The following is a 27,772-nucleotide window of genomic DNA, read 5'->3' as shown; positions in this document are numbered from 1 at the left end:
TGTGTGGTAACACTTTGGGGAAGGGCTTTTCCTGCTCTAGCATGACATGCTCAAGCCACCCACATGTTGTCCATGAACACAACAATGCATCAAAATGAAAATAAACCTAATTAACAAAACCGGTGGCAATCTGGTCCCACTGTGGTTTACAAGGTGTAACGTAAAGCCTCCACAAGCAGGCGTTCATGTCGTTTATGTGCGACCCATTTTCTTGTCTAGACCTAGTCCTAAACCTAGACCCCAATGCAGAACTCTGGGTCTTAGTCTATGATGAGTCTTCACTTCACTAAATGGACACAAATTCCAACAGACATATTACAAAGTCCTGTGGGAAGCCTTGCCGTAACAGTGGAGGCTTATAGTATTAATTGGGGAACTCCAATAGGATGTATAACAAGCTCTCGATAAGGTGTCCAGATACTTTTGATCATATAGTGCATACAGGCGGTTAGAAAGGATGGACAGTCACACTGGACAGCAGAATCATATTTAATATATCTGATATATTTCTATACGTCTATATATTACACAACGAAAGGAAACCGAAGGATGCTGATTTCAGGTGAGCACACCCGGATCGGGGCGGGGCGGGGCGGGGCTGAATGCTGATTGGTCGGAGTGTAAAGTGTGACTCACTCTACACCGGACTGTAGTGTGTGTGTGATCTACAGGTAAGAGGACGATCGCGGACGGGACGACGATCACTGCTCGGCCGCTGTGGACTGAGGGTTGGACACCAGCGCCGGCTGAGAGATGGTAGAGAACCATGATGACATCACCGACTTGGCGCTGTTCAAGGCTCCGCCCACAGACTGACCTGAAACGAGAAGGAGAACGTACACCGGTCAGCCATAACATTAAAACCACCTACACTCACTGTCCATTTTATCAGCTCCACTTACCATATAGAAGCACTTTTAGTTCTACAATTACTGACTGTAGTCCATCTGTTTCTCTGCACGCTTTGTTAGCCCCCTTTCACCCTGTTCTTCAATGGTCAGGACCCCCACAGGACCCCCACAGGACCAGGTATTATTTAGGTGCTGGATCATTCTCAGCACTGCAGTGACACTGACATGGTGGTGGTGTGTTAGTGTGTGTTGTGCTGGTATGATGGAGGTTTTAAACACCTCACCGTCACTGCTGGACTGAGAATCATCCACAGAACAAAAATATCCAGCCGACAGCGCCCCGTGGGCAGCGTCCTGTGACCACTGATGAAGGTCTAGAAGATGACCGACTCAAACAGCAGCAATAGATGAGCGATCGTCTCTGACTTTACATCTACAAGGTGGACCGACTAGGTAGGAGAGTCTAATAGAGTGGACAGTGAGTGGACACGGTGTTTAAAAACTCCAGCAGCGCTGCTGTGTCTGATCCACTCATACCAGCACAACACACACTAACACACCACCACCATGTCAGTGTCACTGCAGTGCTGAGAATGATCCAGCACCTAAATAATACCTGCTCTGTGGGGGTCCTGTGGGGGTCCTGACCATTGAAGAACAGCATGAAAGGAGCTAACAAAGCATGCAGAGAAACAGATGGACTACAGTCAGTAATTGTAGAACTACAAAGTGCTTCTATATGGTAAGTGGAGCTGATAAAATGGACAGTGAGTGTAGAAACAAGGAGGTGGTTTTAATGTTATGGCTGATCAGACTGATACTTACCCACAGCTTTACCAGTCTGTACCACAGTCCTGCTGGTGCTCATCACGGCACTGCCCAGTCTCTTCCCTCTCTCACTGTTCTGCACCGAACTGGACACACAGACATAACAGAAGATGATACACCAAATACCCACCTCTTCACTAAGCTGAGCTTGAGCAGGGCACTTGATGTACATTGGTACAGTTGTACCTTGTAACTCGACGTCCCCTAAACTCAAAATCTCTGAAACTCGACGCCCTTCGTCGAGAAATTTGCTCCCTTAAACTCAACGTGTTCAGTTTGTTTTTTAAACATTTATGTATTTAATTTCAAATTAACAATGAACAGCCGCTTTGTTCAGCGCTCGAATATGAGACGAATCTGCAGTCTGAAGCTCCACGTGTTTCTGTGTTTATCTGGATTCTCCTCCCTGTTTCACTTTTAAACTTGTGTTACAGCTCCAGCTTCTGAGAAATGGTGAGAATCAGAATCAGCTTCTCCCAGAGTCTAAAACGCTTCTGGTTGAAAATAAAGCTTAACGTGGTTTAATGTAGTAAAAGAAGGAGACAGGAGCACTAAACTTCTCTTCATTATTACTGCTCATAAGTTCCTCCACTAATCACATTCCTCACTCGCTGTTTTACTACAATAAGTCGCCCTAAGTTTTGTGCACCGCCGTCACACTTCATAGGAAATAACGGCACAGCAGTCATTTCTCATGTGAATGCGCCGGTACTGAACAGAATACAGTATTCCAACAACAAAGAACTAAAGCTAAAGTGAAGCTTTTATTGTATTTTTATTCATTTTTAACTGTTTTTAATTGTATTTCAGTGTTTTTATATTATATTTGTGTTATTTTCAGTGTATAAGTGTCAAAAACAACCTCATTATTTTACATGAGCCTGAAATATACACCGATCAGGCATAACTTTATGACCACCTTTCTAATATTGTGTTGGTCCCCCTTTTCCTGCTCTGTGTATTCTGACACCTTTCTATCAGAACCAGCATGAACTTCTTCAGTAGTTTGAGAAACAGTAGCTCTTCGGTGCATCAATGAGCCTTGGCCGTCCATGACCCTGTCGCCGGTTTACCACTGTTCCTTCCTTGGACCACTTTTGATAGCTACTGACCACTGCAGACCGGGACACACCCCACAAGAGCTGCAGTTTTGGAGATGCACTGACCCAGTCGTCTAGCCGTCACGATTTGTCGCTCAGATCCTCACGTTCGTCCATTGTTCCTGCTTCCAACATCAACTTTGAGGATAAAATGTTCACTCGCTGCGTAATATACCCCCCCACTAACAGGTGCCGTGATGAAGAGTGTTATTCACTTCACCTGTCAGTGCTCATAATGTTATGCCTGGTCGTTGTCGTAAGTCCACGAGACCATGGAACATTGATACCTGGAAATTGATATAGAACCAATAGATGTTGAGCTACAAGGTACCAGTATACTGTCACAGTACTGTAGGTGGCTTTGGATAAAAGCGTCTGCTCACTGTGTGTTTAAATAAAAGAAAGAGGTCTGAAAGACTCACTGTGAGAGGCGCAGTTTCATGTCCGCTACGCTGTACTGACCCTGGAACGGGTGGCTGCAAAGAAATAAAGATGAATTTGAACTGGTACAGAAATCCAGACTCATTGCGATACGTTCTGTACGGTGATTTGGGACGTGCCCCTCGTTCTCACCCTGGAGTGATCTTGGTCATGGCCTGCTGGTGCGTGCTGGACCACACTCTGTAGTTGTGGGTGATTTTCCAGGCGGAGATGAAGGCGGGGCTGTAATCGGCCAGCAGCTTCTCACTGTCTGTTACATGAAACAAAGCATAACAAACCCCAGAGTCAGTCTGGTCTGATTATTAACACAGATCGTCTACATGTACACGACGTACACGGCCAAACGTATTCGCTCGCATATGAACTTGAGTGACTCCCATTCTTAATCCATAGGGTTTAATATGATGTCGCCACCCTTTGCAGCTATAACAGCTTCAAATCATTTGGGAAGGCTTTCCACAGGGTTTAGGAGTGTGTTTATGGGGATTTCTGACCATTCTTCCAGAAGCGCATTTGTGAGGTCAGATACTGATGTTGGACGAGAAGACCTGGCTCGCAGTCTCCGCTCTAATTCATCCCAAATGTGTTCTATCAGGTGCAGGCCGGTCAAGTTCTTCCACACCAAACTGGCTCATCCACGTCTTTATGGACCTTGTGCTTTGTGCACTGGTGCGCAGTCATGTTGGAACAGGAAGGGGCAATCCCCAAACTGTTCCCACAAAGTCGGGAGCATGAAATTGTCCAAAATCTCTTGGTGTGCTGAAGCATTAAGAGTTCCTTTCACTGGAACTAAGGGGCCGAGCCCGACTCCTGAAAAACACCCCCACACCATGATCCCCCCTCCACCACACTTTACACTCGGCACAATACAGTCAGACAGGTACCGTTCCCCCGGCAACCGCCAAACCCAGACTCGTCCATCGGATCGCCAGGTGGAGAAGCGTGATTCGTCACTCCAGAGAACACGTCTCCACCGCTCTAGAGTCCAGTGGCGGCGTGCTTTACACCACCGCATCCGACGCTTTGCATTGCGCTTGGTGATGTGAGGCTTGGATGCAGCTGCTCGGCCATGGAAACCCGTTCCATGAAGCTCTACACGCTGTTCCTGAGCTCATCTGAAGGCCACATGAAGGTTGGAGGTCTGTAGTGATCGACTCTGCAGAAAGTTGGTGACCTCTGTGCACTATGTTCCTCAGCATCCGCTGACCCGCCCTGTCATTTTACGTGGTAACACTCGGTGGCTGAGTTGCTGTCGTTCCCAATCACTTCAACTTTGTTATACCACCACTGACAGTCGACTGTGGAATATTTAATAGTGAGGAAATTTCACCACTGGACTTGTTGCACAGGTGGCATCACGGTAGAAGCAGTCTGCATGCCGAGGTGCTCGGTTTTATACACCTGTGGCCATGGAAGTGATTGGAACACCTGAATTCAATGATTTCGATGGGTGAGTGAATACTTTCGGCAATATAGTGTACATGGCCAAAAGTATGTGGACACCACCTATAATTATTGGGATCAGATATTTTGGCAAACCTTGTGCACTTAGGACAGTCCATACAGACACGGTCAGTTGTACTGGACTAGTAAGCAGAAGGTTGCTGGTTCAAACCCCACTACTTACAGCTTGACACTGTTGGGCCCTTGAGCAAGGCCCTTAATCCTCAACTGCTTAGACTGGACACTGTCACAGTACTGTAAGTCGCTTTGGATAAAAGCGTCTGCTAAATGCCTTAAATGTCAACGGTCAGACACATGTCAGTGGGATGAATTGGAACATCAACTGCAAGCCAGGTCTTGGTTTTGGAACAGGATGTCCAATAAGCTCATGGTCGGGTGTCCACAAACTTTTGACCATGTCCTGTTGAAACACCCAACCTCATGAGCCCATTTTCTGCAATACATGCTTGGCAGTAGGTACAGTATTGTTGGGTCCAAACGTATGGAAAAGTTCCTGGTCAAATGTCCACAGAACATGATATTTGATATTCACGCGTGTGTGTGTGTGTGTGTGTGTGTGTACCTTCATGCAGTGTCGATGCAAACAGCGTGTGTATGTAGAGGGTGAACTGAGCCCTGATCCACTCGTCCCCCCCCTCCCAGCCGGTCCCGTCCAGGAACACGTCCTCGGTGTTATCAGACACGCTCTTCAACAGGAAGTCGCAGAAACGCAGGTCGGCCGTGGTCAGACTGAGGACGCGTCGTAGCTCTGGGTCAGCAATGTGGATCATGGCGTCCTCCACCTGAACACAGCTGTACAGTAAATGTGCTGCTCTAACAGTCATTTCTGCTTGTGCTTATATTCGTGTAATTACAGTAAATGTCACTCACATCCACAATGGCGTCACTCAGGTGTTTCTGCTGACGAAACAGGATGTTGGTTGCCCCGGCAACAAAGCCCCGAACTCTGACATCACAGAGCAGGTGATGTTGCTGAAGGGCCATATACGGCAAACACAGGTAACCCTAAACACACACGTAGAGCACATACCATGCAGGATTTTACTGATACATGTTTCTTTGTTTAATAAACTGGGATCATGATTAACTATGACTGATTGACTTTTCTTTGGTCGGAATGACACCATAACACCATAATAAATGTCCAAAAGTAATCCCCTACATACATGTTATAAATTAGCTGCAGGAGCAGGGGGGTACTGTATATAGCAAAAAAACTTACAATTAAATTTACAATTAAACCTCTGACACCATGCCAGTGTACTGCTTGCTTGACTGTGGGCAGTGCAATCAGCTGTCCAAAAGCTTATTAATCATAGTTTAGACATAGTTTAGGAGTCCATCCAATCCTAAAACTATGAGCATTAATGTGGAGTTGTTTCTCCTCTGAAGCTATAACAGCCTCCTTCTAGATTTTTTTGAAGGATTCTTTGGGAATCTAAGCAAAGGTGTTCAATATGGTTAGGGTAGGGTTGGTTAAGGTAGGGTTGGGTAGGGTAAGGGTAGGGGTAATATAGGGTTGGGGTAGTGTTGGGGTAGTGTTGGGGGTAAGGTAGGGTAGGGTTAGGTAGTGTTGAGGTAAAGTAAGGTAGGGTAGGGTTAGGTAGTGTTGGGGTAAGATAGGGTTGAGGTAAAGTAAGGTAGGGTAGAGTATGGTAGGGTTAGGTAGGGTAAGAGTTGAGGTAGGGTATGATTGGGGTAGGGGTATGGTAGGGTTAGGTAGGGTTGAGGTAAAGTAAGGTAGGTAAGGTTGAGGTAGGGTATGATTGGGGTAGGGGTAGGGTAGGGTTAGGTAAGGTTGAGGTAAAGTAAGGTAGGGTATGGTAGGGTATGGGTAAGGTTGGGGTAGGGTTAGGTAGGATAAGGGTGGGGTAGGGTTAGGTAGGGTAAGGGTTGAGGTAGGGTATGATTGGGGTAGGGTTAGGTAAGGTTGAGGTAAAGTAAGGTATGGTTAGGTAGGGTAAGGGTTGAGGTAGGGTATGATTGGGGTAGGGTTAGGTAAGGTTGAGGTAAAGTAAGGTATGGTAGGGTATGGTAGGGTTGGGGTAGGGTAGGGTATGGTAGGGTTAGGTAGGGTTGGGGTAGGGTAGGGTATGGTAGGGTTGAGGTAGGGTATGATTGGGGTAGGGTTAGGTAAGGTTGAGGTAAAGTAAGGTAGGGTAGGGTATGGTAGGGTTGGGGTAGGGTAGAGTATGGTAGGGTTAGGTAGGGTTGGGGTAGGGTAGGGTATGGTAGGGTTGAGGTAGGGTATGATTGGGGTAGGGTTAGGTAAGGTTGAGGTAAAGTAAGGTAGGGTAGGGTATGGTAGGGTTGGGGTAGGGTAGAGTATGGTAGGGTTAGGTAGGGTAGGGTATGGTAGGGTTGAGGTAGGGTATGATTGGGGTAGGAGTAGGGTAGAGTATGGTAGGGTTGAGGTAGGGTATGATTGGGGTAGTGTTGGGGTAGGAGTAGGGTAGGGTTAGGTAGTGTTAGGTAAGGTTGGGTGGGTGTCTCCATACTTCTGGCAACATATTGTCAGGATTAAAATCAAACTGAATTGATTTTAAGTCAGTGTGTGTGTGTGTGTGTGTGTGTGTGTGTGTATGTGTGTGTGCGCGCGTGTGTGTACCTTGGTGAAGACGGCGGGCGGCAGGCCGAACTGATCCACCTCCTGCAGGGACGTGTGTGTGTGCGGGTGTGTGCCGTGTGTGTCGCTCTTCGCGTGTGTGTCTGTGTGTGTCTGAGCCGTTGTGGATTTGGGCTGAATGGTGATGGGAGCGCCCTCCTCCTTCGCTCTTCCTCCTCCCTCCTCCTCCTCCTCCTCCTCCAGCACACTCGGGTCCAGACTCTCCCACTCGCTGTCCAGCCAATCAGGAGAGCTCTGGTCGGACTGGGCGAGGCGCCGAGGGTCCGGCGTGGGGTCGGTTTGGGGTCTAGGATCAGCGCTGAAGACTTCGGCGTTCTCCGAGACGTCGGGGCTCTGAATGATGTCCGGGCTATCTGATTGGCTGCTTTTGGGACGGTAGTGGGAGGAGTCAGCCAGGCCGTGCTCGATCATTCCTACATAAAACACATTAAGTGGAGCATTTTGTATCAGGACTATGTACACGATACACCAAAAGTATGTGGACACCACTACTAACAGTTATTTAAAATGCATTATATGCTTCCAGTGGTAGCCTAGTGTATGGAGCTGAGAGTTACCAACTAGAAGGTTGTGGGTTCAAATACCGGCTCTGCCATGCATACTGTTGGGCTGTGACCCTCTTGGCTCCAGAGGTGACAAATATCCACCCTGAATTACCCCTAAATAAAGGGCCGGTTCCTTTTTATACACTGTGCCGCTGTGTATAATGCGACGTCCATAAACATACGGTTTGATAAGTTTGGTGTGGAGCATTTTGAGTAGGGATGCACCGATCCGATATTAAGATCGGACATCGGTCCCGATATTACCAAAATGAGATGGATCGGATATCGGATAATCAGGCCGATCCATGGGTCCGATACGTTCACTTTAGTTCGTTTGCGACGCGTGCTGAGCCCATACAGGACGCGCTGCTGACGTACGGCGTATAACACAAACAAAAAGAGCAACATGGAGCGAGCCGAAGAGTCAGCTGCATGGAGGTATTTCACGCTCGCTATGCTAACAAGTTCGATGGCAACATGTTTATTACTCATGTTTAGCTGCTATATTTTATTTTGAATTACTGTTTGCACTAAATATTTACGGATAAGTTTATTTAAGCTACTACTGTTTTTCTCATTGTCAGCAGCCACATTTTGGGTGTGTTCGAAAACCTAGTGAGCCGCCTCGCTGCCTTACTGCCTACATAAGCGGCTGCCTCAGTAGAGAGGATTCTAATAAGTCATCAACTCATAAATCAGGTTATTCGAACGCGCTACTTCCATCGGGTTTCGCATTTAGCATCTTGCCATTAAAAACAATGAACTGAGGTAGCACAGCGCTAACGCTAACGTCAATATAACATTTCCCTTCATGTACCGATAACGGTTACATTTCCTGACAAGCTCGAACTTGCAAATAAAAACACTCGGTACAAGTTTATACAGGTTAAAAATCTGTAATTTTATTTACGTTTGATAATAACTCCATTCGTTTCTCCAGCCCTTTCAGCTATGTTTAATTTCTGCAATGAATGCTGGGATTGATTTGGTCACCAAGGCAGCGTCGGATGCTCACTCGTTGAGTGACAATAACACTGAAATATTAAGATGCCTGTTTATTATTTTATTGACAGATAAATAGCAGTTCAGTACATTTATATCTGTGTTAATTATATTTTGTTTTGCAAACTTCGCAAACTTCCCACATGATAAAGTATACGGTTTATTAATTCAACAATGGTATCGGATCGGTATCGGGTATCGGCCGATATGCAAAGTATATGTATCGGATCGGTATCGGAACTGAAAAAGTTGGATCGGTGCATCCCTAATTTTGAGCAGCCTGCACCGAGCCCTGACGTCAACCCCACTGAACTTTTCTTTCCCTTATTTAGACACAGCCAGAGCCCATCTGGGCTCACGGCACCACCAAAACCCCGAACCCGAGACTCAAACTCGAGATAGATCGCGAGCCAGGCCTTCTTGTCCAACACCAGAGTCTGATTTGACAAATTCCTTTCTGACACAGACACAGTCTAAAATTTTGTGGAAGTGCTTCCCAGTAAAGTTTACGTATCTGATGGGATGGTGGTTCTCACCGGGGAACAGTGACAGGACGGTCATCAGGGTTCCAACCAATCTGTTGACAGGAGAGGTGTAGAACAGAACCTTCTTCTCCAGCAGGATCAGTTTGAACAGGATCAGAACCTGAAATGCGAAAAAGAACAATGAGTTTATCGCTGCTGGGGACCGAGATCACGTCTGAGACCGAGACTATTTGCCTGACACATGCTTTCTCTGACGCATGCGCAATCCAACGACCCCTTCTGATTCGCCCCTACACAGCATCAAAGACCCCGCCCACTTTTCAGTCCTGTGTTTTCCCACCCAGCAGACTACCGGCCAATTTTGTCTAGGGGGCGCCCAGCCGACCGGTAGCAGAGCTGAGATTCTATTTGCTGAATTAACATCTAAATAAAAATCCACTGTCTACACGTGTATGGTGTGAGGTATGTTTATCTAATGGCAAGACTTGGGATTTCAATGAGTTTTATTTTGCCAAAAGTATGTGGACACTTGCATCCTATTCCACAACCATGGACATTAATATACAGTAAGGTAGCTTCCGTCTTTTGCGGCTATAACAGCCTCCATTCTTCTAGGAAGGCTTTCCACAAGATGTGGAAGTGTGTCTGTGGGAATCTGTGCCCATTCAGTTAAAGGAAATTTCAATTTACCCTAAAAAAAATTCATGCTAAACAGGAATGAGAGTTTACTTCATTTAATTAACTTTTTATTTATTTTAGCAATGGGTGTGGCTAAATCACCCAAACTAAATCACTTTTGGCCTTCTAGTGTAGTTTTAATTTTAATTTTATTTTTTTAATTTTATTTTATTATAAATTTAGCACGTCCAATTTCGTCCCATCTATCATCCTCTCATTAGTGCGGATTCCTGCTCCTGATTGGGGCTGACGAGGCCGTTCCAAGCCTCCTCCGAAACGTGCACAGCCAATCGACCGTCTTATCACCCACACTTGACGAGTGTAGCGTGGCAGAGTACCGTGCACGGAGGATCACACACCAACCAGCCAGCAGAGGGCGCGACCGCCCCGTTCCTGAGAGAGCATCCCCTACGGTCTCGAGTCCCGCCCCCCACCCGGACAACAGGCCAATCGTTGTCCATAGCCGCCCAGCCTCGACCGTGAAGGCAGAGCTGGATTCGAAACGACGCTCCTTCGAAATCCAGCTCTGGTTGCAGCGCGTGTCTTTTACCGCTGCGCCACCTGAGCGGCTCTAGTGTAGTTTTAAACGTAATTTTTAAGACCATCTAAGCAGTAAAACCAGGATAAATAAAATCACTGTAGCAGGACAAACATCACTAACATTTAGACATAATAAAAGCATAATCAGATCGTTACCTTGTGTTTAAAGTGCAGTATTAAATCCCGCGCTGATAATCCTGCAAACATAGACAAAGAACAGAGTGGTTTATGAGTAAATGGCAAAACAGAGGATTAAACCAATATAAGACCTTTTTCAAAACCATGGGCATTTACATGGGTTGCCCCCCGCCTTGATGTTCACATATTTTTAACCATACAGTGTATGCCATGGAAGAGGGATTTACAATTACTTGCCAAGTATGTTTGTAAGTAAAAGGATTAGCTATTTAAACACAACAATGCTGCACCTTCTGTCAGGGATGTCCCGATCACGTTTTCTTGTTCCCGATCCCGATCTTTAATTTTGATCCCGATCCGATACCGATTCTCAAACCGATACTTGTATTTTCTAGATATTGTCTAGATAAGAACTAGATAATACTGTTCACACAGTGCACACTTCAGGTACATTACAGTTATTCAGATTAATCCAGTGTACATGTTTAACACCTGAATAGCTCTGCAGTGCTGTAGGAAAAAAATTGCATCTGCCTGCATCCAAACTATTGCTTAATGTTCTTTTACAAAATAAAAGTAAACAAACCTAGTGCAGCATTGTAGTAAAAATGAAGTGAGATAATTACAGTTTCACTTTGAACTTTATATTCAAAGAACATAATTCTGTTTAATGCAGTGACTAAAAATGAACAAAAATCTCCACTCACAAGTGGTGTAGCAGCTTAACTTGAATATAAAAAAACAAATAAGTTACTTAACAGCATTACAGTAAAACCTGAATACCAAAATAAAATGGAAAGTCACTCTTTTGTTATGAAGGAAAGCCAGTTGTTAAAGTGCTTGTATTGTGACGATGGTTTGATGGACGGGTCTACGCAAAGTGAGTGTGTTTTGACCCTTTGGGGCTTCCATAGTGCATGGGATAGCGTGCTCGGCTCAAGCTGTCCGCTATTCGGAACAGAAGAAGTTAATAAAGTGTTTTGCTCCCGACAATTAGTGAATATAGCGTGTATTTATTTCTTTATTAAGCGAGTGCATCACTACGACGCTCGGTTACATAACTAAGCCAATCGGAGAGCTTGATACTGAGACGTCGTTCAGTCTTGTAACACGTAAACTGGTAAAAGCTGTATGTTATGGTCCTGAAGTTTTCATACTGGGATTAAAAGTGATTGTTTTGTAAACCGGAGTGATCCTCGACTCACACACTCATATAAACAGTAAAATTCTACAGTAATGAACGCAGCTCTGCTCCCACCGCCTCGTGAAACGCTCACACTGCAGACATTACACCGCTGTTGGACTCGTTTCACTTTCCAGTTTAAAGTATTTCCACACAGCGGACATGCTGACGTAAAACAAAAGATCGGGTTATGATCGGCATTAGTAAAGCCGATTTCCGGTCAGTTAAAAATGCCTCGATCGGCCCCGATCCCGATCCCCCGATCCCGATCTGTGAGACCTTCTGTCAATCCTGGTGGTGGTGGTAACAGATTTCGAGGTTGTTTTGCTGTTTGTGGATTTACAAAGATGCTTCGAGCCTCTAAAATGCCATTAGCGGGCAAAAAATGTTGGAACCCCTGCTGTAGATGGAGAAGAGATTAATTTACCCAGATAGAGCTGAGATCCCTCCAGCGTTGTGAATCGTAACGAGCCGTTCATGTGATCGTACAGCTCCTGCACACGGAGAGAAACAATCAGTGACTGCTGCGGTCCTTAATAATAATAATAATAATAATAATAATAATAATAATAATAATTAAGCAATAGAACACGAGAGGGAGTGTGTTATCGCGAATAACATCACGGCCGAAGGCGAGTGCCGTAGATCATTACATCCGTGATGTTATTCGCGATAACACACGACCTCAAGTGTTCTATTGCTTTTATTTTTTTGAACTGATTTTTTTATTATTCATCACAGAACAATACATACAAATTTCCAACATGTATGAGATGCATTCATAATCACAAAGAAGAAAAAACAAAAGTGGTAAAAACATAAATAAAATAAATAAAGAAGAGGTAGTTACAGTTCTTGCATTTCAAGCATTATTGGTAACCATTTTTTGTTAAACGAATCTGATCTTAGCTGTAATCTTGCTGTAATTCTCTCCATAATAAAAACCTTTTTAACCATATCTCTCCACTGTACAATGCTGGGTGGTTGAGGTTTTAACCAACACACTGTAATCGCTTTCTTTGCTACCAGAAGCAAAATTCTTAATAAATATATCATGTCCCCGTCAGTCACATTGTCAGGTGGTATACCTAGTATATATAGTGCAGGGTCTAATGCAAATCTGATTCCTAAAATTTGAATAATCTCTTTTAGAACTCTTTTTCCAAAATTCCGATAATTTAGGGCAGTCCCAAAATGTATGAGTCAAGTCCCCCACTTGTCCACAGTTCCTCCAACATAGCTCAGATGTATTACTATATTTTGATGTAACAGAAGGTGTATTGAAGTATCTCATTTTTATTTTCCAGTCAAATTCCCTCCATGTTGGACTATTAGTTCGTTTATGGCCTGCTATGAATGTTTCCTCCCATTCGTCATCTGTTACTATAATATTTGCCTCTAACTCCCATTTTTCTTTAACCTCTATATTATTATCTTCAGAGTCCGCCTGTAATGCTTTATACAGTTTAAATATTATTCCTTTTTTAGTCTCTTCTTCTGCATATGTCATTAATAATTCCTCTATTTTTGATGATTCTTGGCAAATATTCTCCCATTCCCTGTTTCTGGAGGTAATGTCTTACTTTTTTTTGTCTTAGGTATTTATAAAAGTTGTGAGTTGGTAGTTCAAATTCTTGTCCAAGTTGTTCATATGACTTCATGTTTTGCCCACTGAACAGTTGTGCAATGTATATTAACCCATTGTTTGCCCACATTTTGTATCCTGCATCCATAGTGGATGGTACAAAATCTGGGTTTATTGCTATTTTAGTGGCTCTACAAATGGAATTGGATAATTTTAACTTCTTTCGCACCACTGTCCATATTTTCATTGTTCCCCTGATCCATTCATTTCCTATTTTTAATTTTCTCTGTGTTCTTTCTGTTAAAAATGGAAGTGACTCCAATGGTGTTCTATTGCTTTTATACAACAGTTTTTACAAAATAAAGAAAGAAAATAAATCAAAGACGCCCTGAATTTCATAATAAATATGATTTAATATTGACAATACCTTCCTCCAAAAAGTAGTTCCACAACGAATGAGTTGCTGCTATGCAATGGTAAAAATTCCTACCCTGCCTTAACACAGTAGGCTAAAAAAAACATATAGTTTAACACTACAAAGCAAATCCCAAGTTGCAAAAATTCATTTCAGGGAGGTAAGAAGAACGAGAAGAAAAAGGCAAGAACCTCCGAAGGGAAAAAAAAGAAATAAAAAAACTCTCGCACACAATAAAGGATTATGGGTGATAACAGAACTTTTAGGAGCTGCTAACTGGGCTATTAAGCGTTACAAACACATTAATGTTCCCTACATAGTGCACTAGATTGTGTATCAGATCACGGATTTATGTTCCCTACATAGTGCACTAAATTTCAAAGCTTTATTGTCATATGTACAGTAGGAAACGTGTTTCCCTGTACAATGAAATTCATATTTTGCTGTCCACACATGATGTAACAAAGTACAAAGATAATAATAAAATAAAATCAAATTAAGAAATAAAAGTTAGATATAGTAAAAAAAACACGCTGAGTATAAGTTATGTACATTGTGCAAGAAAAGAGCAGATATATTGCAATCAGACAATATAGTTACATGTGCAAAATGTAAAGACAGTAGTGTAAACATACAGTGTATCACAATAGTGAGTACACCCCTCACATTTCTGTAAATATTTCATTATATCTTTTCATGGGACAACACTATAGAAATGAAACTTGGATATAACTTAGAGTAGTCAGTGTACAGCTTGTATAGCAGTGTAGATTTACTGTCTTCTGAAAATAACTCAACACACAGCCATTAATGTCTAAATAGCTGGCAACATAAGTGAGTACACCCCACAGTGAACATGTCCAAATTGTGCCCAAATGTGTCGTTGTCCCTCCCTGGTGTCATGTGTCAAGGTCCCAGGTGTAAATGGGGAGCAGGGCTGTTAAATTTGGTGTTTTGGGTACAATTCTCTCATACTGGCCACTGGATATTCAACATGGCACCTCATGGCAAAGAACTCTCTGAGGATGTGAAAAATAGAATTGTTGCTCTCCACAAAGATGGCCTGGGCTATAAGAAGATTGCTAACACCCTGAAACTGAGCTACAGCATGGTGGCCAAGGTCATACAGCGGTTTTCCAGGACAGGTTCCACTCGGAACAGGCTTCGCCAGGGTCGACCAAAGAAGTTGAGTCCACGTGTTCGGCGTCATATCCAGAGGTTGGCTTTAAAAAATAGACACATGAGTGCTGCCAGCATTGCTGCAGAGGTTGAAGACGTGGGAGGTCAGCCTGTCAGTGCTCAGACCATACGCCGCACACTGCATCAACTCGGTCTGCATGGTCGTCATCCCAGAAGGAAGCTGACGCACAAAAAAAGCCAGCAAACAGTTTGCTGAAGACAAGCAGTCCAAGAACATGGATTACTGGAATGCCCTGTGGTCTGACGAGACCAAGATAAACTTGTTTGGCTCAGATGGTGTCCAGCATGTGTGGCGGCGCCCTGGTGAGAAGTACCAAGACAACTGTATCTTGCCTACAGTCAAGCATGGTGGTGGTAGCATCATGGTCTTGGGCTGCATGAGTGTTGCTGGCACTGGGGAGCTGCAGTTCATTGAGGGAAACATGAATTCCAACATGTACTGTGACATTCTGAAACAGAGCATGATCCCCTCCCTTCGAAAACTGGGCCTCATGGCAGTTTTCCAACAGGATAACGACCCCAAACACAACCTCCAAGATGACAACTGCCTTGCTGAGGAAGCTGAAGGTAAAGGTGATGGACTAAACCCAATTGAGCACCTGTGGCGCATCCTCAAGTGGAAGGTGGAGGAGTTCAAGGTGTCTAACATCCACCAGCTCCGTGATGTCATCATGGAGGAGTGGAAGAGGATTCCAGTAGCAACCTGTGCAGCTCTGGTGAATTCCATGCCCAGGAGGGTTAAGGCAGTGCTGGATAATAATGGTGGTCTCACAAAATATTGACACTTTGGGCACAATTTGGACATGTTCACTGTGGGGTGTACTCACTTATGTTGCCAGCCATTTAGACATTAATGGCTGTGTGTTGAGTTATTTTCAGAAGACAGTAAATCTACACTGCTATACAAGTTGTACACTGACTACTCTAAGTTATATCCAAGTTTCATGTCTATAGTGTTGTCCCATGAAAAGATATAATAAAATATTTGCAGAAATGTGAGGGGTGTACTCACTTTTGTGATACACTGTACATGTGCAGCTGTATGTAGACCTGTAAACAGTCATATGTGGTATAGTGCAAGTATTGTGTGCAAGTGTGATAGTGTCTATGAATAATCAGCTCAGCTGTTTAAGAGTCTGATAGCTGTGGGAAAGAAAGAGATCTTTAGTCTTGTTGTCCTGCATTTCACACTTCTGTATCTCCGGCCTGAGGGATTCACTAGATAGTGAATCAGACAATTGGCTATGTTCCCTACATAGTGCACTAGATTGTGTATCAGATAATGGATATATGTTCCCTACTTAGTGCACTAGACAGTGAATTAGACAATTGATTTATGTTCCCTACACAGTGCACTAGATTGTATATCAGATAACGGATTTAAAACGCGATCGGGGATAAAGTCTGTCGTTAATGGCAACGCGTCAGCGGAGTAATACAGTTGTGGTGTGAAAAGGCCGTGCTGTTATCACCAATATCAGCACGGTTAGAACGCTTCTCAACCAATCAGATTGTAAGGTCGGAACTAACTGTTGTATAATGGGAATTTAATCCCATTTATCAGTGACTGAGACCTAATTCAGATTCAGGGAGGATGTGTTTACCTTTAGGATGGATATCTGAGAGAAGTCCTTCTCCTCGAAGTAAGCGTGCGTGATCAGCTGCAGCTTTGCCGCGATCAGGCCGTACAGCGGCTAATCACAGAAACAAAATGTAGGGTCATGGGTTGTGTTCCAAACCACACGCTATATTCATACATGTAAACAATATCAACATCAAAGCTTCGTTACAGTATTGCACCGGTGTTACGGTTAGAGGAGCCAAACATTTAATGTCTCAGTAACTGTTCTACTCAATTAGCTTTCTAGTGCGTTCTTACTTTAGACTTAGTTTATATGGGCAGTTGTAGCCTAGTGGTTGTACGGTCACATGAACATACTGATGGTGAGGTCCACAGTCCTTAACCACTAGGTTACAACTTCGACTGCTAGTCCAGTACCTTAACCACTAGGTTAAAACTTCGACTGCTAGTCCAGTACCTTAACCACTAGATTACAACTTCGACTACTAGTCCAGTACCTTAACCATTAGGTTACAACCTCGACTGCTAGTCCAGTACCTTAACCACTAGGTTACAACTTCAACTACTAGTCCAGTATTACAACTTCAACTACTAGCCCAGTACCTTAACCACTGGGTTACAACTACTAGTCCAGTACCTTAACCACTAGGTTACAACTTAAACTACTAGTCCAGTACCTTAACCACTAGGCTACAACTTCGACTACTAGTCCAGTACCTTAACCACTAGGTTACAACTTAAACTACTAGCCCAGTACCTTAACCATTAGGTAACAACTTAAACTACTAGTCCAGTACCTTAACCACTAGGTTACAACTTAAACTACTAGTCCAGTACCTTAACCACTAGGCTACAACTTCGACTACTAGTCCAGTACCTTAACCACTAGGCTACAACTTTGACTGCTAGTTCAGTACCTTAACCACTAGGCTACAACTTCAACTACTAGTCCAGTACCTTAACCACTAGGCTACAACTTCGACTGCTAGTCCAGTACCTTAACCACTAGGTTAAAACTTCGACTGCTAGTCCAGTACCTTAACCACTAGATTACAACTTCGACTACTAGTCCAGTACCTTAACCATTAGGTTACAACCTCGACTGCTAGTCCAGTACCTTAACCACTAGGTTACAACTTCAACTACTAGTCCAGTATTACAACTTCAACTACTAGCCCAGTACCTTAACCACTGGGTTACAACTACTAGTCCAGTACCTTAACCACTAGGTTACAACTTAAACTACTAGTCCAGTACCTTAACCACTAGGCTACAACTTCGACTACTAGTCCAGTACCTTAACCACTAGGTTACAACTTAAACTACTAGCCCAGTACCTTAACCATTAGGTAACAACTTAAACTACTAGTCCAGTACCTTAACCACTAGGTTACAACTTAAACTACTAGTCCAGTACCTTAACCACTAGGCTACAACTTCAACTACTAGTCCAGTACCTTAACCACTAGGCTACAACTTTGACTGCTAGTTCAGTACCTTAACCACTAGGCTACAACTTCAACTACTAGTCCAGTACCTTAACCACTAGGCTACAACGTTGACTACTAGTCCAGTACCTTAACCACTAGGCTACAACTTCGACTACTAGTCCAGTACCTTAACCACTAGGTTACAACTTCGACTGCTAGTCCAGTACCTTAACCACTAGGCTACAACTTCGACTACTGGTCCAGTACCTTAACCACTAGGTTACAACTTCAATTACTAGTCCAGTACCTTAACCACTAGGTTACAACTTCAACTACTAGTCCAGTTCCTTAACCACTAGGTTACAACTTCAATTACTAGTCCAGTACCTTAACCACTAGGTTACAACTTCAATTACTAGTCCAGTTCCTTAACCACTAGGTTACAACTTCAATTACTAGTCCAGTTCCTTAACCACTAGGTTACAACTTCAATTACTAGTCCAGTTCTTTAACCACTAGGTTACAACTTAAACTACTAGTCCAGTACCTTAACCACTAGGTTAAAACTTCGACTACTAGTCCAGTACCTTAACCACTAGGCTACAACTTTGACTGCTAGTCCAGTACCTTAACCACTAGGCTACAACTTCAACTACTAGTCCAGTACCTTAACCACTAGGTTACAACTTAAACTACTAGTCCAGTACCTTAACCACTAGGCTACAACTTAAACTACTAGTCCAGTACCTTAACCACTAGGCTACAACTTCAACTACTAGTCCAGTACCTTAACCACTAGGTTACAACTCAAACTACTAGTCCAGTACCTTAACCACTAGGTTAAAACTTCGACTACTAGTCCAGTACCTTAACCACTAGGCTACAACTTTGACTGCTAGTCCAGTACCTTAACCACTAGGCTACAACTTAAACTACTAGTCCAGTACCTTAACCACTAGGTTACAACTTAAACTACTAGTCCAGTACCTTAACCACTAGGTTACAACTTAAACTACTAGTCCAGTACCTTAACCACTAGGTTACAACTTAAACTACTTGTCCAGTACCTTAACCACTAGGTTAAAACTTCGACTACTAGTCCAGTACCTTAACCACTAGGCTACAACTTTGACTGCTAGTCCAGTACCTTAACCACTAGGCTACAACTTCGACTACTAGTCCAGTACCTTAACCACTAGGCTACAACTTCGACTACTAGTCCAGTACCTTAACCACTAGGCTACAACTTCGACTACTAGTCCATTACCTTAACCACTAGGCTACAACTTCAACTACTAGTCCAGTACCTTAACCACTAGGCTACAACTTCGACTACTAGTCCAGTACCTTAACCACTAGGCTACAACTTCGACTACTAGTCCAGTACCTTAACCACTAGGCTACAACTTTGACTGCTAGTCCAGTACCTTAACCACTAGGCTACAACTTCGACTACTAGTCCAGTACCTTAACCACTAGGCTACAACTTCGACTACTAGTCCAGTACCTTAACCACTAGGCTACAACTTCGACTACTAGTCCAGTACCTTAACCACTAGGCTACAACTTCGACTACTAGTCCATTACCTTAACCACTAGGCTACAACTTCAACTACTAGTCCAGTACCTTAACCACTAGGCTACAACTTCAACTACTAGTCCAGTACCTTAACCACTAGGCTACAACTTCAACTACTAGTCCAGTACCTTAACCACTAGGCTACAACTTCAACTACTAGTCCAGTACCTTAACCACTAGGCTACAACTTCAACTACTAGTCCAGTACCTTAACCACTAGGCTACAACTTCAACTACTAGTCCAGTACCTTAACCACTATAATCCTATACTGACCTGGTCAGAATCCTAAAATAATCCTGTACTGACCTTATATTGGTCTGATACTGACCTGATTAGACCTCACCAACACCTTACAATACAGTTACAATGACGAGGGGTGTGAAGACTTCTGAAATCTGACTTTTATTTGAGATTAGACCGACACTCACCACCCTGCTGAGCACACACACACTCTTCTGCACCGTCTCTCTGGTCACGTCCGCCTGTCTCACCTTCAGGGCCTGAGAAAAGAAGAGACGGGCGTCTACCAGAGAACCGGATCGAAACATTCGAATTCTTTGTTAATAATTGTGACCCCATTTCCTCCCAATTTAGACATCTTTAACTCCCTATTACAATTCCTCTGCTGCTTGCACCACCCCCACATTGCACCCGTCCAAAAACTAATAGGTAATAATAGTTTTTCTCCACATGTTTACAGTTTCTGTATGATATTAGAACCGTGTGTAGTGCGCAGACCTTGGATTCGATCTGTCTGTAACAGGAGACGCCGTACACACACTTCAACTCCTCGCTCAGAGGCGGCAGGTGGAAATAAACCGTGTCTGCAAATACATTAAACAAAAACAATCAAGTTCAGGTGGATCGTTTCTCACCATCGTGAGAGTGACTTTTATCTAAGAAATAAGTCATGCATGAAAAAAATAACAGTATCGGTAATAAGATGAACTACAGCAGGGGACCATGGTCTCACCCCCTCATGGGTTTGGGATGCTTCCGGCTGCACCATAATTCCATGTGGCTAACACTGAAGAACTGTAAAAGATCCTATATTTATACTATAACTAGGGTCCTACTAAATTCACAGGAAAATGTGCTTAATTTCACAGACCTCGTTTTTCACAATTTTTTAAAGAAAAGTGTCACATTTCACGTCGGTCATTAAATTCCACTTATAAATTAAATGATAGAATTAACAGAAGCTACAATACACAATAATAGTTGAAAGACGTCTTTTTCACCACCCCCAGACCCCCCAATTGGTTGGGAGTTTTCCAAACTGAGTTACCCGCTTTACACTTCAACATGTTGGACGTTTTGACTGAAGCGATTGCGAGTGTAACCGAGCGTCTTCAGAGTTGCTGAGTTTATAAAGAAAGAAAGAAACTGTACATAGACAAACTATCGGGAGCAGAAAACTTTACTGGTTTGTTCTTTTGAGGCGCAGCACAGACTACAGAGATGATCACGTGTGTAGAGAAGTACACTTTTACATTGATTATGGAATCCACAAAGGGACAAAATGCCTCAATACCTAAACACATTCGTTTCACGATGCATCGCGATGCAAAAATGTAGCAATGTGCATCGTGGACATCTTCGCGATTGCACGTGCGTTCTGTAATTTATTAGTGATGGGTCGGTCGCAAACAATTCGGCTCTAAGAGTCGGCTCTGTGTAACGACGGGATCCGGCTCCTCATTGGGAGCCGATTCGCGTTTTTTTCCCGGTATTTTTTCTGTTAAAGCCGCACGTGATTTACACTGAGCAGGAGGGGAGGGGTTACAGACGAGAGAGAACTTGATTTACAGAGCGTAGTTTTACACAAAAAAGTTTTACAGAGCGCTTTACATAGCCAGACATTACACGCTGGAGAGGTGAGGAAAATGAGTGACAGGAAACAGTTCAGACCCACTTAGTGGTGGGAGACCAAGTGTTCAGTCTACCCACATCTTATACTGTACATGTCACTGTGTATTGTAGCAACATCTGTCCCCTCAGAGAGAATCTTTTCTAAAACAGGGCAGATCATAACAGAAAGGAGAAACAAGATCAACCCCTTAAAGATGAGCTCCTTGGTTTTTCTGAATGCCAATCTTCACTAAATACTTACAAATACTGTCACCTGGATGCTGCTTTTTGTTTTGCACATTTTCATTCATATTTTGTTGAGTGATGCTTCGTTGATGTTGTGTTGTTCCACTGTAGATGCAAATTTACAAATAATATACACAATCAGACCTTTTTGTCTAATTGAGATGGGTCTTTATTGTATTTTATAATTTATTGTTGTGGCACTCTGTTCCAAGTTAAGTATATAAATAAAGCCATTTAAATAATAAACATTTAATAAAATGTTTTTTACATTAGTATTTCATTATACATGTAATTTGGTAATAAATTAGTTTAAACAACAAAAAAAATCAGTTTAAAGACTCAGCTCAGCTCAGCTCAATGAGCATGTTTGATTACTTTGATTTTCTATTTAAGATGGCGATAAGTAATTTTAAATTTGGTAAACCTGTTAGTAGGTTACAGTAAAGTACTCTGTTCTTGGTAATTACCTTTAAATTGCTTAATTTTTGCTTAAAAATGTACAAGAAAATGTGCATTGTTTTGCACTGTTTACACTTCAGAAAAAATCGTGAGAAAATCGAATCGTGAGCAGAGTGTATCGTTACACCCCTAGTAAACACACACATCAAATATTGTCAGCACACGACACCACAGTCTGTTACACCAACGTAATTACTGTATGATTGCTAGGACGGCTCATATTTCATACGCTACACGAATAAAAAAACGTTAAATCACTAAACACAAACCTTACGTTTTGAATTTTACCGCAGATTGCACATTACACAGGAAACGGCTCATTTCACGGCTGTGACTTAGGTAGGACCTTACGTATACTGATCCTACACTGGTCCTGAACTTGTCTTTTACAAACCTTATCCTATACTGACCTGATATTGGTCTGATACCGACCTGATTAGAATCCTACAACCCCAAATCAGAAAAAGTTGGGACAGCATGGAGTTCCTTACATGAACCTGAGATGTTTATCCGCTCAACTTCATTTCATTTATTAATAAACATCCATTCCTGCATTTCAGGCCTGCAACACATTCCAAACAAAGTTGGGACGGTAAAGCATTTACCGCTTTGTAATGTTGCCGTTCCTTTTCATCACACTTAAAAGAGGTTTTGGCACCGAGGAGACCGAGTGATTTAGTGTTTCAGCTTTTATTTTGTCTCGTTCTTCCTGCAAACACAGCGCGGGGTCGTCGTTGTCACTTTTTTCCTTTCAAAATTCTCTACTGGGGGCAGGTCAGGACTGCAGGCAGGCCAGTCCAGTACCCGTACCCTCTTCAGCCTTTCCTGCATGCTGCTTTTGTACCAAACCATGATTACAATCGCCTGTTTGGAATCACATCATTATTTAGTTTTTTCACCTCATTACTAGCCCCGTCCCAACTTTTTTTGGAATGTGTCGCAGGTCTGAAATGCAGGAATGGATGTTTATTAATAAATGAAATGAAGTTGAGCAGATAAAAGATGAAATATCTCAGATTCATCCTGTCTGACATCAAATAAAAGTCAAAGTAAATGTAAGAAAAAATGTGTTTTTATTTAATCTGCATTTCCCATACTGTCCCAACTTTTTCTGATTCCGGGTTGTAAAATGATCCTATACTGGCCAGGATACTAATCTTACATCGATTCTAATTCTGACTCACTGATTATTTTCATTTCATTGCTAACGATGGGTAGAAAGATGAGACTCATCACAGCATTCTCTTACGTAAGTAAAGCTGACAAAAGTATGGACTACAGACCCCCCCCCCCCCCCCCCCCCCCCCCGCTCCCCCCATCCCATTTTTTTAAACTAGAAGCACTTTGTAAGTCCCTGCTTTCATCCAAATCATTTTAACCACTTAAACGTTTTCTTTTTGAGTTTTGGAGCAGTTAAGAGTAGAGAATGAATAATTAATAACGTTATATATGATTATTAATCTACAGTAGAGCGTGGATTTGTGTTTTACCTTCCTGATAATTGTGCGCTCCGTCTGGTAAAGCGAGGAACGGCAGGTACTTCCACTCATGAGGTAACACATTACTGTCATGGCCTTCATCACTGATAGGAGGGTAAGAGAACTCCACCTACACACACACACACACACACACACACACACACACACACACACACACACACACACAGAAGTACACTCTTATTACAGCGGACCTTCTGAATTATTTAATAAGCATTAAACATGTAGCGGTTTGTGAATAAGCATTTTCGGACCCTTAACATGAGCTTGTTCCACATTCCAGTCCAAAACCTTAAGACATCTGTAAAGCCCCTCCCTTTGCAGCTACAACAGCCTCCACTCTTTTGGAAGTGTGTGTCTGTGGTCGTTTGTTGTTATTCAGTCAAAAGAGCATCTGTAAGGTAAAGCCAGGATGTTGGGTGACGACGTTTTAATTGATACGGAACTGGATGTAGTTGACTGTATAGAATCAGTCTGGTAAACCTGTTAGCAACTGGTGTGGCTTGTGATCAACTGTGAGTGTCAGCTGATCCTGACAGCAAGCTAATACTGGCCTGCTAACCTGCTGACCCTCAGCAAGCAAATTCTATCATGCCAAACATCTTAATTGTGGGCATTTTCCAAAATCGTTACCCAAGATCTGGCCATCAACAGAGCGCGTGTCTGCGTGGGTTTCCTCCGGAAGCTCCGGTTTCCTCCCACAGTCCAAAGACGTTCAAGTGAGATGAACTGGAGATACAAAATCGTCCGTGACTACCGGTCCTGTCATGAATGTAACCAAAGTGTGTAAAACATGACGTTAAAACCCTAATAAATAATAGTAAATAGTAATATTGACCAAATACAATACAAGCAAATGAGGGCATCCATGTTGGGCAGTAGTAGCTCAGTGTTTAAGGTAATGGGATATTTATTGGAAGGTCACTGGTTCGACTCCCAACACTGCCAAAATTCCACTGTTGGACCCTTAAACAAGGTTCTTAACCATCCATTGCTTAAAATATATTTTGTCACTTTGGATAAAAGCTCTAACTTCTTATTGGGAGGTTCTTGGATTATATCTGATCTTAGAACCCAGAATTGAGGGTTAAGGGCCTTGTTTAAGGGCCCAACAGTGACAACCTGACAGCGGTGGGGCTTGAACCAGCGACCTTTCAATTACTAGTCCAGTATCTTAACCACTAGGCTACAACTGCCCTTGAAAAGACAAGTAATGGAATATTTATTGAAAGGTCACTGGTTCTAACCCCACCAATGGCAGAATTCCACAGTTGGACCCTTAAACAAGGCTGTTTAATGAGAAAATGTTCTAACTTCTAACTGGGTGGTTCTTGGACTATATCTGATCTTAGAACCCAAGGTTCTAAGGTTCTTGTTTTTTTCTGAATTAAGCTCCCTAAACTTTCCAAGTCCAGAGAACAGAGAAGTCACCAACACTAATCCTGATCAATAAGGAAATGAGGAAGCTATTGCACATAGTTTAGTGACATTATAGTACTTTATACACCACTAATGAATTATTTAATTTATAAAACATGACGTTAAACACTAATAAATAATATTAAATAGTAATATTGTCCAAATATAATACAAGCAAGTGAGGGTAAACCTTTCTGTACCGTGTTTAGTGCATCCATGTTGGGCAGTAGTAGTTCAGTGTTTTAGGTAATGAAATATTAATTGGAAGGTCACTGGTTCGAACCCCAACACTGCCAAAATTCCACTGTTTGACCCTTAAACAAGGTTCTCAACCATCCATTGCTTAAAATATATTTAGTCACTTTGGATAAAAGTTCTAACTTCTTATGGGAGGTTCTTGGATTATATCTGATCTTAGAACCCAATTTATTACATTTTTGGCATTTAAGAGACACTTTTACCCAAAGTGACCTACAGTACTGTGACAGTATAGTGTCTAAGCAATTGAGGGTTAAGGGCCTTGTTTAAGGGCCCAACAGTGACAACCTGACAGCGGTGGGGCTTGAACCAGCGACCTTTCAATTACTAGTCCAGTATCTTAACTACTAGGCTACAACTACCCTAGAAAAGACAAGTAATGGAATATTAATTGGAAGGTCACTGGTTCTAACCCCAACACTGCCAGAATTCCACAGCTGGACCCTTAAACAAGGTTCTTAACCATCCATTGCTTAAAATATATTTAGTCACTTTGGATAAAAGTTCTAACTTCTTATGGGAGGTTCTTGGATTATATCTGATCTTAGAACCCAATTTATTACATTTTTGGCATTTAAGAGACACTTTTACCCAAAGTGACCTACAGTACTGTGACAGTATAGTGTCTAAGCAATTGAGGGTTAAGGGCCTTGTTTAAGGGCCCAACAGTGACAACCTGACAGCGGTGGGGCTTGAACCAGCGACCTTTCAATTACTAGTCCAGTATCTTAACTACTAGGCTACAACTACCCTAGAAAAGACAAGTAATGGAATATTAATTGGAAGGTCACTGGTTCTAACCCCAACACTGCCAGAATTCCACAGCTGGACCCTTAAACAAGGTTCTTAACCATCCATTGCTTAAAATATATCTAGTCACTTTGGATAAAAGTTCTAACTTCTTATTGGAAGGTTCTTGAATTATATCTGATCTTAGAACCCACATTTTTACATTTACATTTTTGGCATTTAGCAGACAGTAGTGTAACAGTATCAGTGCGCTGCATATCCCGAGCTAATAACATCATCAGTGACCCCTCACATCCTCACTGTGGACTGTTTTCCCTGCTGGCCTCTGGAAAAAGGTTCCGGAGCATTCGGTGCAGGACCACCAGGTTCTGTAACAGTCTTTTCCCCCTGGCCATCAGACTGCTGAACTCGTTACACTTTTGGACAATTTCAAGGTTAAATACTGGACACCATGCCATTCTGTGGATTCATTTATCTACCTCTACAATAGATATGAACAATTTTTAACTCTACAGGTGCACTTATATTCATATGCCTTTACATTTTATTCCATGCTATTTTATGTACATATATATATATATATATATACCTTTAGATTTAATTCCGGCTACTTTTATTTTAATTCTGTGCTGCCACTTACATCACATACTTTATAGTTAAAATCTGTGCTGCTGTATATTTCATTTGATATACTTTCACATCTTAATCCTGTGATACTATGCATCAACGCTTTTTGTCGCCTACTTTTTAAAATTCCGTGCCAGCCAATTGCAACGAAACTTCTGCGTTCTGCGTACACTTGTGTATAATGAATGACAATAAAGTTCGTCTGAGTCTAAGCAATTGAGAAGTTAGTTAAGGGCCTTGTTTAAGGGCCCAACAGTGACAACCTGACAGTGGTGGGGGTTTTGAACCAGCGACCTTTCAATTACTAGTCCAGTATCTTAACCACTAGGCTACAACTGCCCTTGAAAAGACAAGTAATGGAATATTAATTGGAAGGTCACTGGTTCTAACCCCAACACTGCCAGAATTCCACAGCTGGACCCTTAAACAAGGTTCTTAACCATCCATTGCTTAAAATATATTTAGTCACTTTGGATAAAAGTTCTAACTTCTTATTTGAAGGTTCTTGGATTACATCTGATCTTTAGAACCCACGGTTTTTGGGAGGAGGAATGAATAATTGCTTGTTTTATCATCTGTACAGAGCTTCCTAGACTTTCCAGCTGAGTGAAGAGAACAGAGAAGTCACCAGCACTAATCCTGATCAATAAGGAAATGAGGAAGCAATAGCACATAGTTAATATTATAGACATTATAGTTCTTTATACACCATGTTCTGTTGATATTTAAAGCATATATAGTTTACAATGTTACACCTCCAGCTGTTGTTTATGTTCTGTACAGCAAGTTAGCATGTTAGCATTAGCTCACCTGACAGCCTCTCTTATGATGGAAAGCGACCACCACGATGTGCAGCACCGCTCCTTTACACCCCTCCTTACCCTCGATCTCCATTCTAAATACTCTAGTTTATCCTCTGATTACTAAAACACAACAAAATAAAACGATGCGTTCAGTTTAGATCATCTGCTACTGACACATTTACACACAAAC

General features: G+C 42.5%; 1 protein-coding gene across 1 annotated transcript; it reads right to left on the bottom strand.

Moving 5' to 3' along the window:
- Positions 1-468: 468 nt before the first annotated feature.
- avl9 (AVL9 homolog (S. cerevisiase)) lies at positions 469-27,772 on the bottom strand. Its single transcript, XM_063004015.1, has 15 exons — positions 27,590-27,772; positions 23,720-23,837; positions 20,412-20,497; positions 20,102-20,173; positions 16,686-16,775; positions 12,309-12,375; positions 10,717-10,757; positions 9,394-9,502; positions 7,293-7,723; positions 5,555-5,689; positions 5,247-5,466; positions 3,353-3,470; positions 3,202-3,255; positions 1,677-1,765; positions 469-817 (listed from the first exon to the last, which is right to left on the bottom strand). Exons 1-15 carry the CDS (start codon positions 27,671-27,673, stop codon positions 702-704), a joined length of 1,830 nt encoding a protein of 609 aa, XP_062860085.1. The 5' UTR covers positions 27,674-27,772; the 3' UTR covers positions 469-701.

This window comes from Trichomycterus rosablanca, chromosome 10 (genome assembly GCF_030014385.1).
Source record: "Trichomycterus rosablanca isolate fTriRos1 chromosome 10, fTriRos1.hap1, whole genome shotgun sequence".
In the NCBI taxonomy this organism is placed as follows: domain Eukaryota; kingdom Metazoa; phylum Chordata; class Actinopteri; order Siluriformes; family Trichomycteridae; genus Trichomycterus; species Trichomycterus rosablanca.
The sequence above is the reverse complement of the archived record's forward strand: the minus strand, read 5'-3'. Positions and strand labels throughout refer to the sequence as shown.

Excerpts from the sequence above, each read along its gene's own strand:
- avl9 (XM_063004015.1), bottom strand. The coding sequence starts at position 27,673 with ATGGAGATCGAGGGTAAGGAGGGGTGTAAAGGAGCGGTGCTGCACATC. Across the intron at positions 20,174-20,411 it reads ACAGACAGATCGAATCCAAG|GCCCTGAAGGTGAGACAGGC; the intron begins GTCTGCGCACTA and ends TTCTTTTCTCAG. Across the intron at positions 16,776-20,101 it reads TGTGTGTGCTCAGCAGGGTG|CCGCTGTACGGCCTGATCGC; the intron begins GTGAGTGTCGGT and ends TTCTGTGATTAG.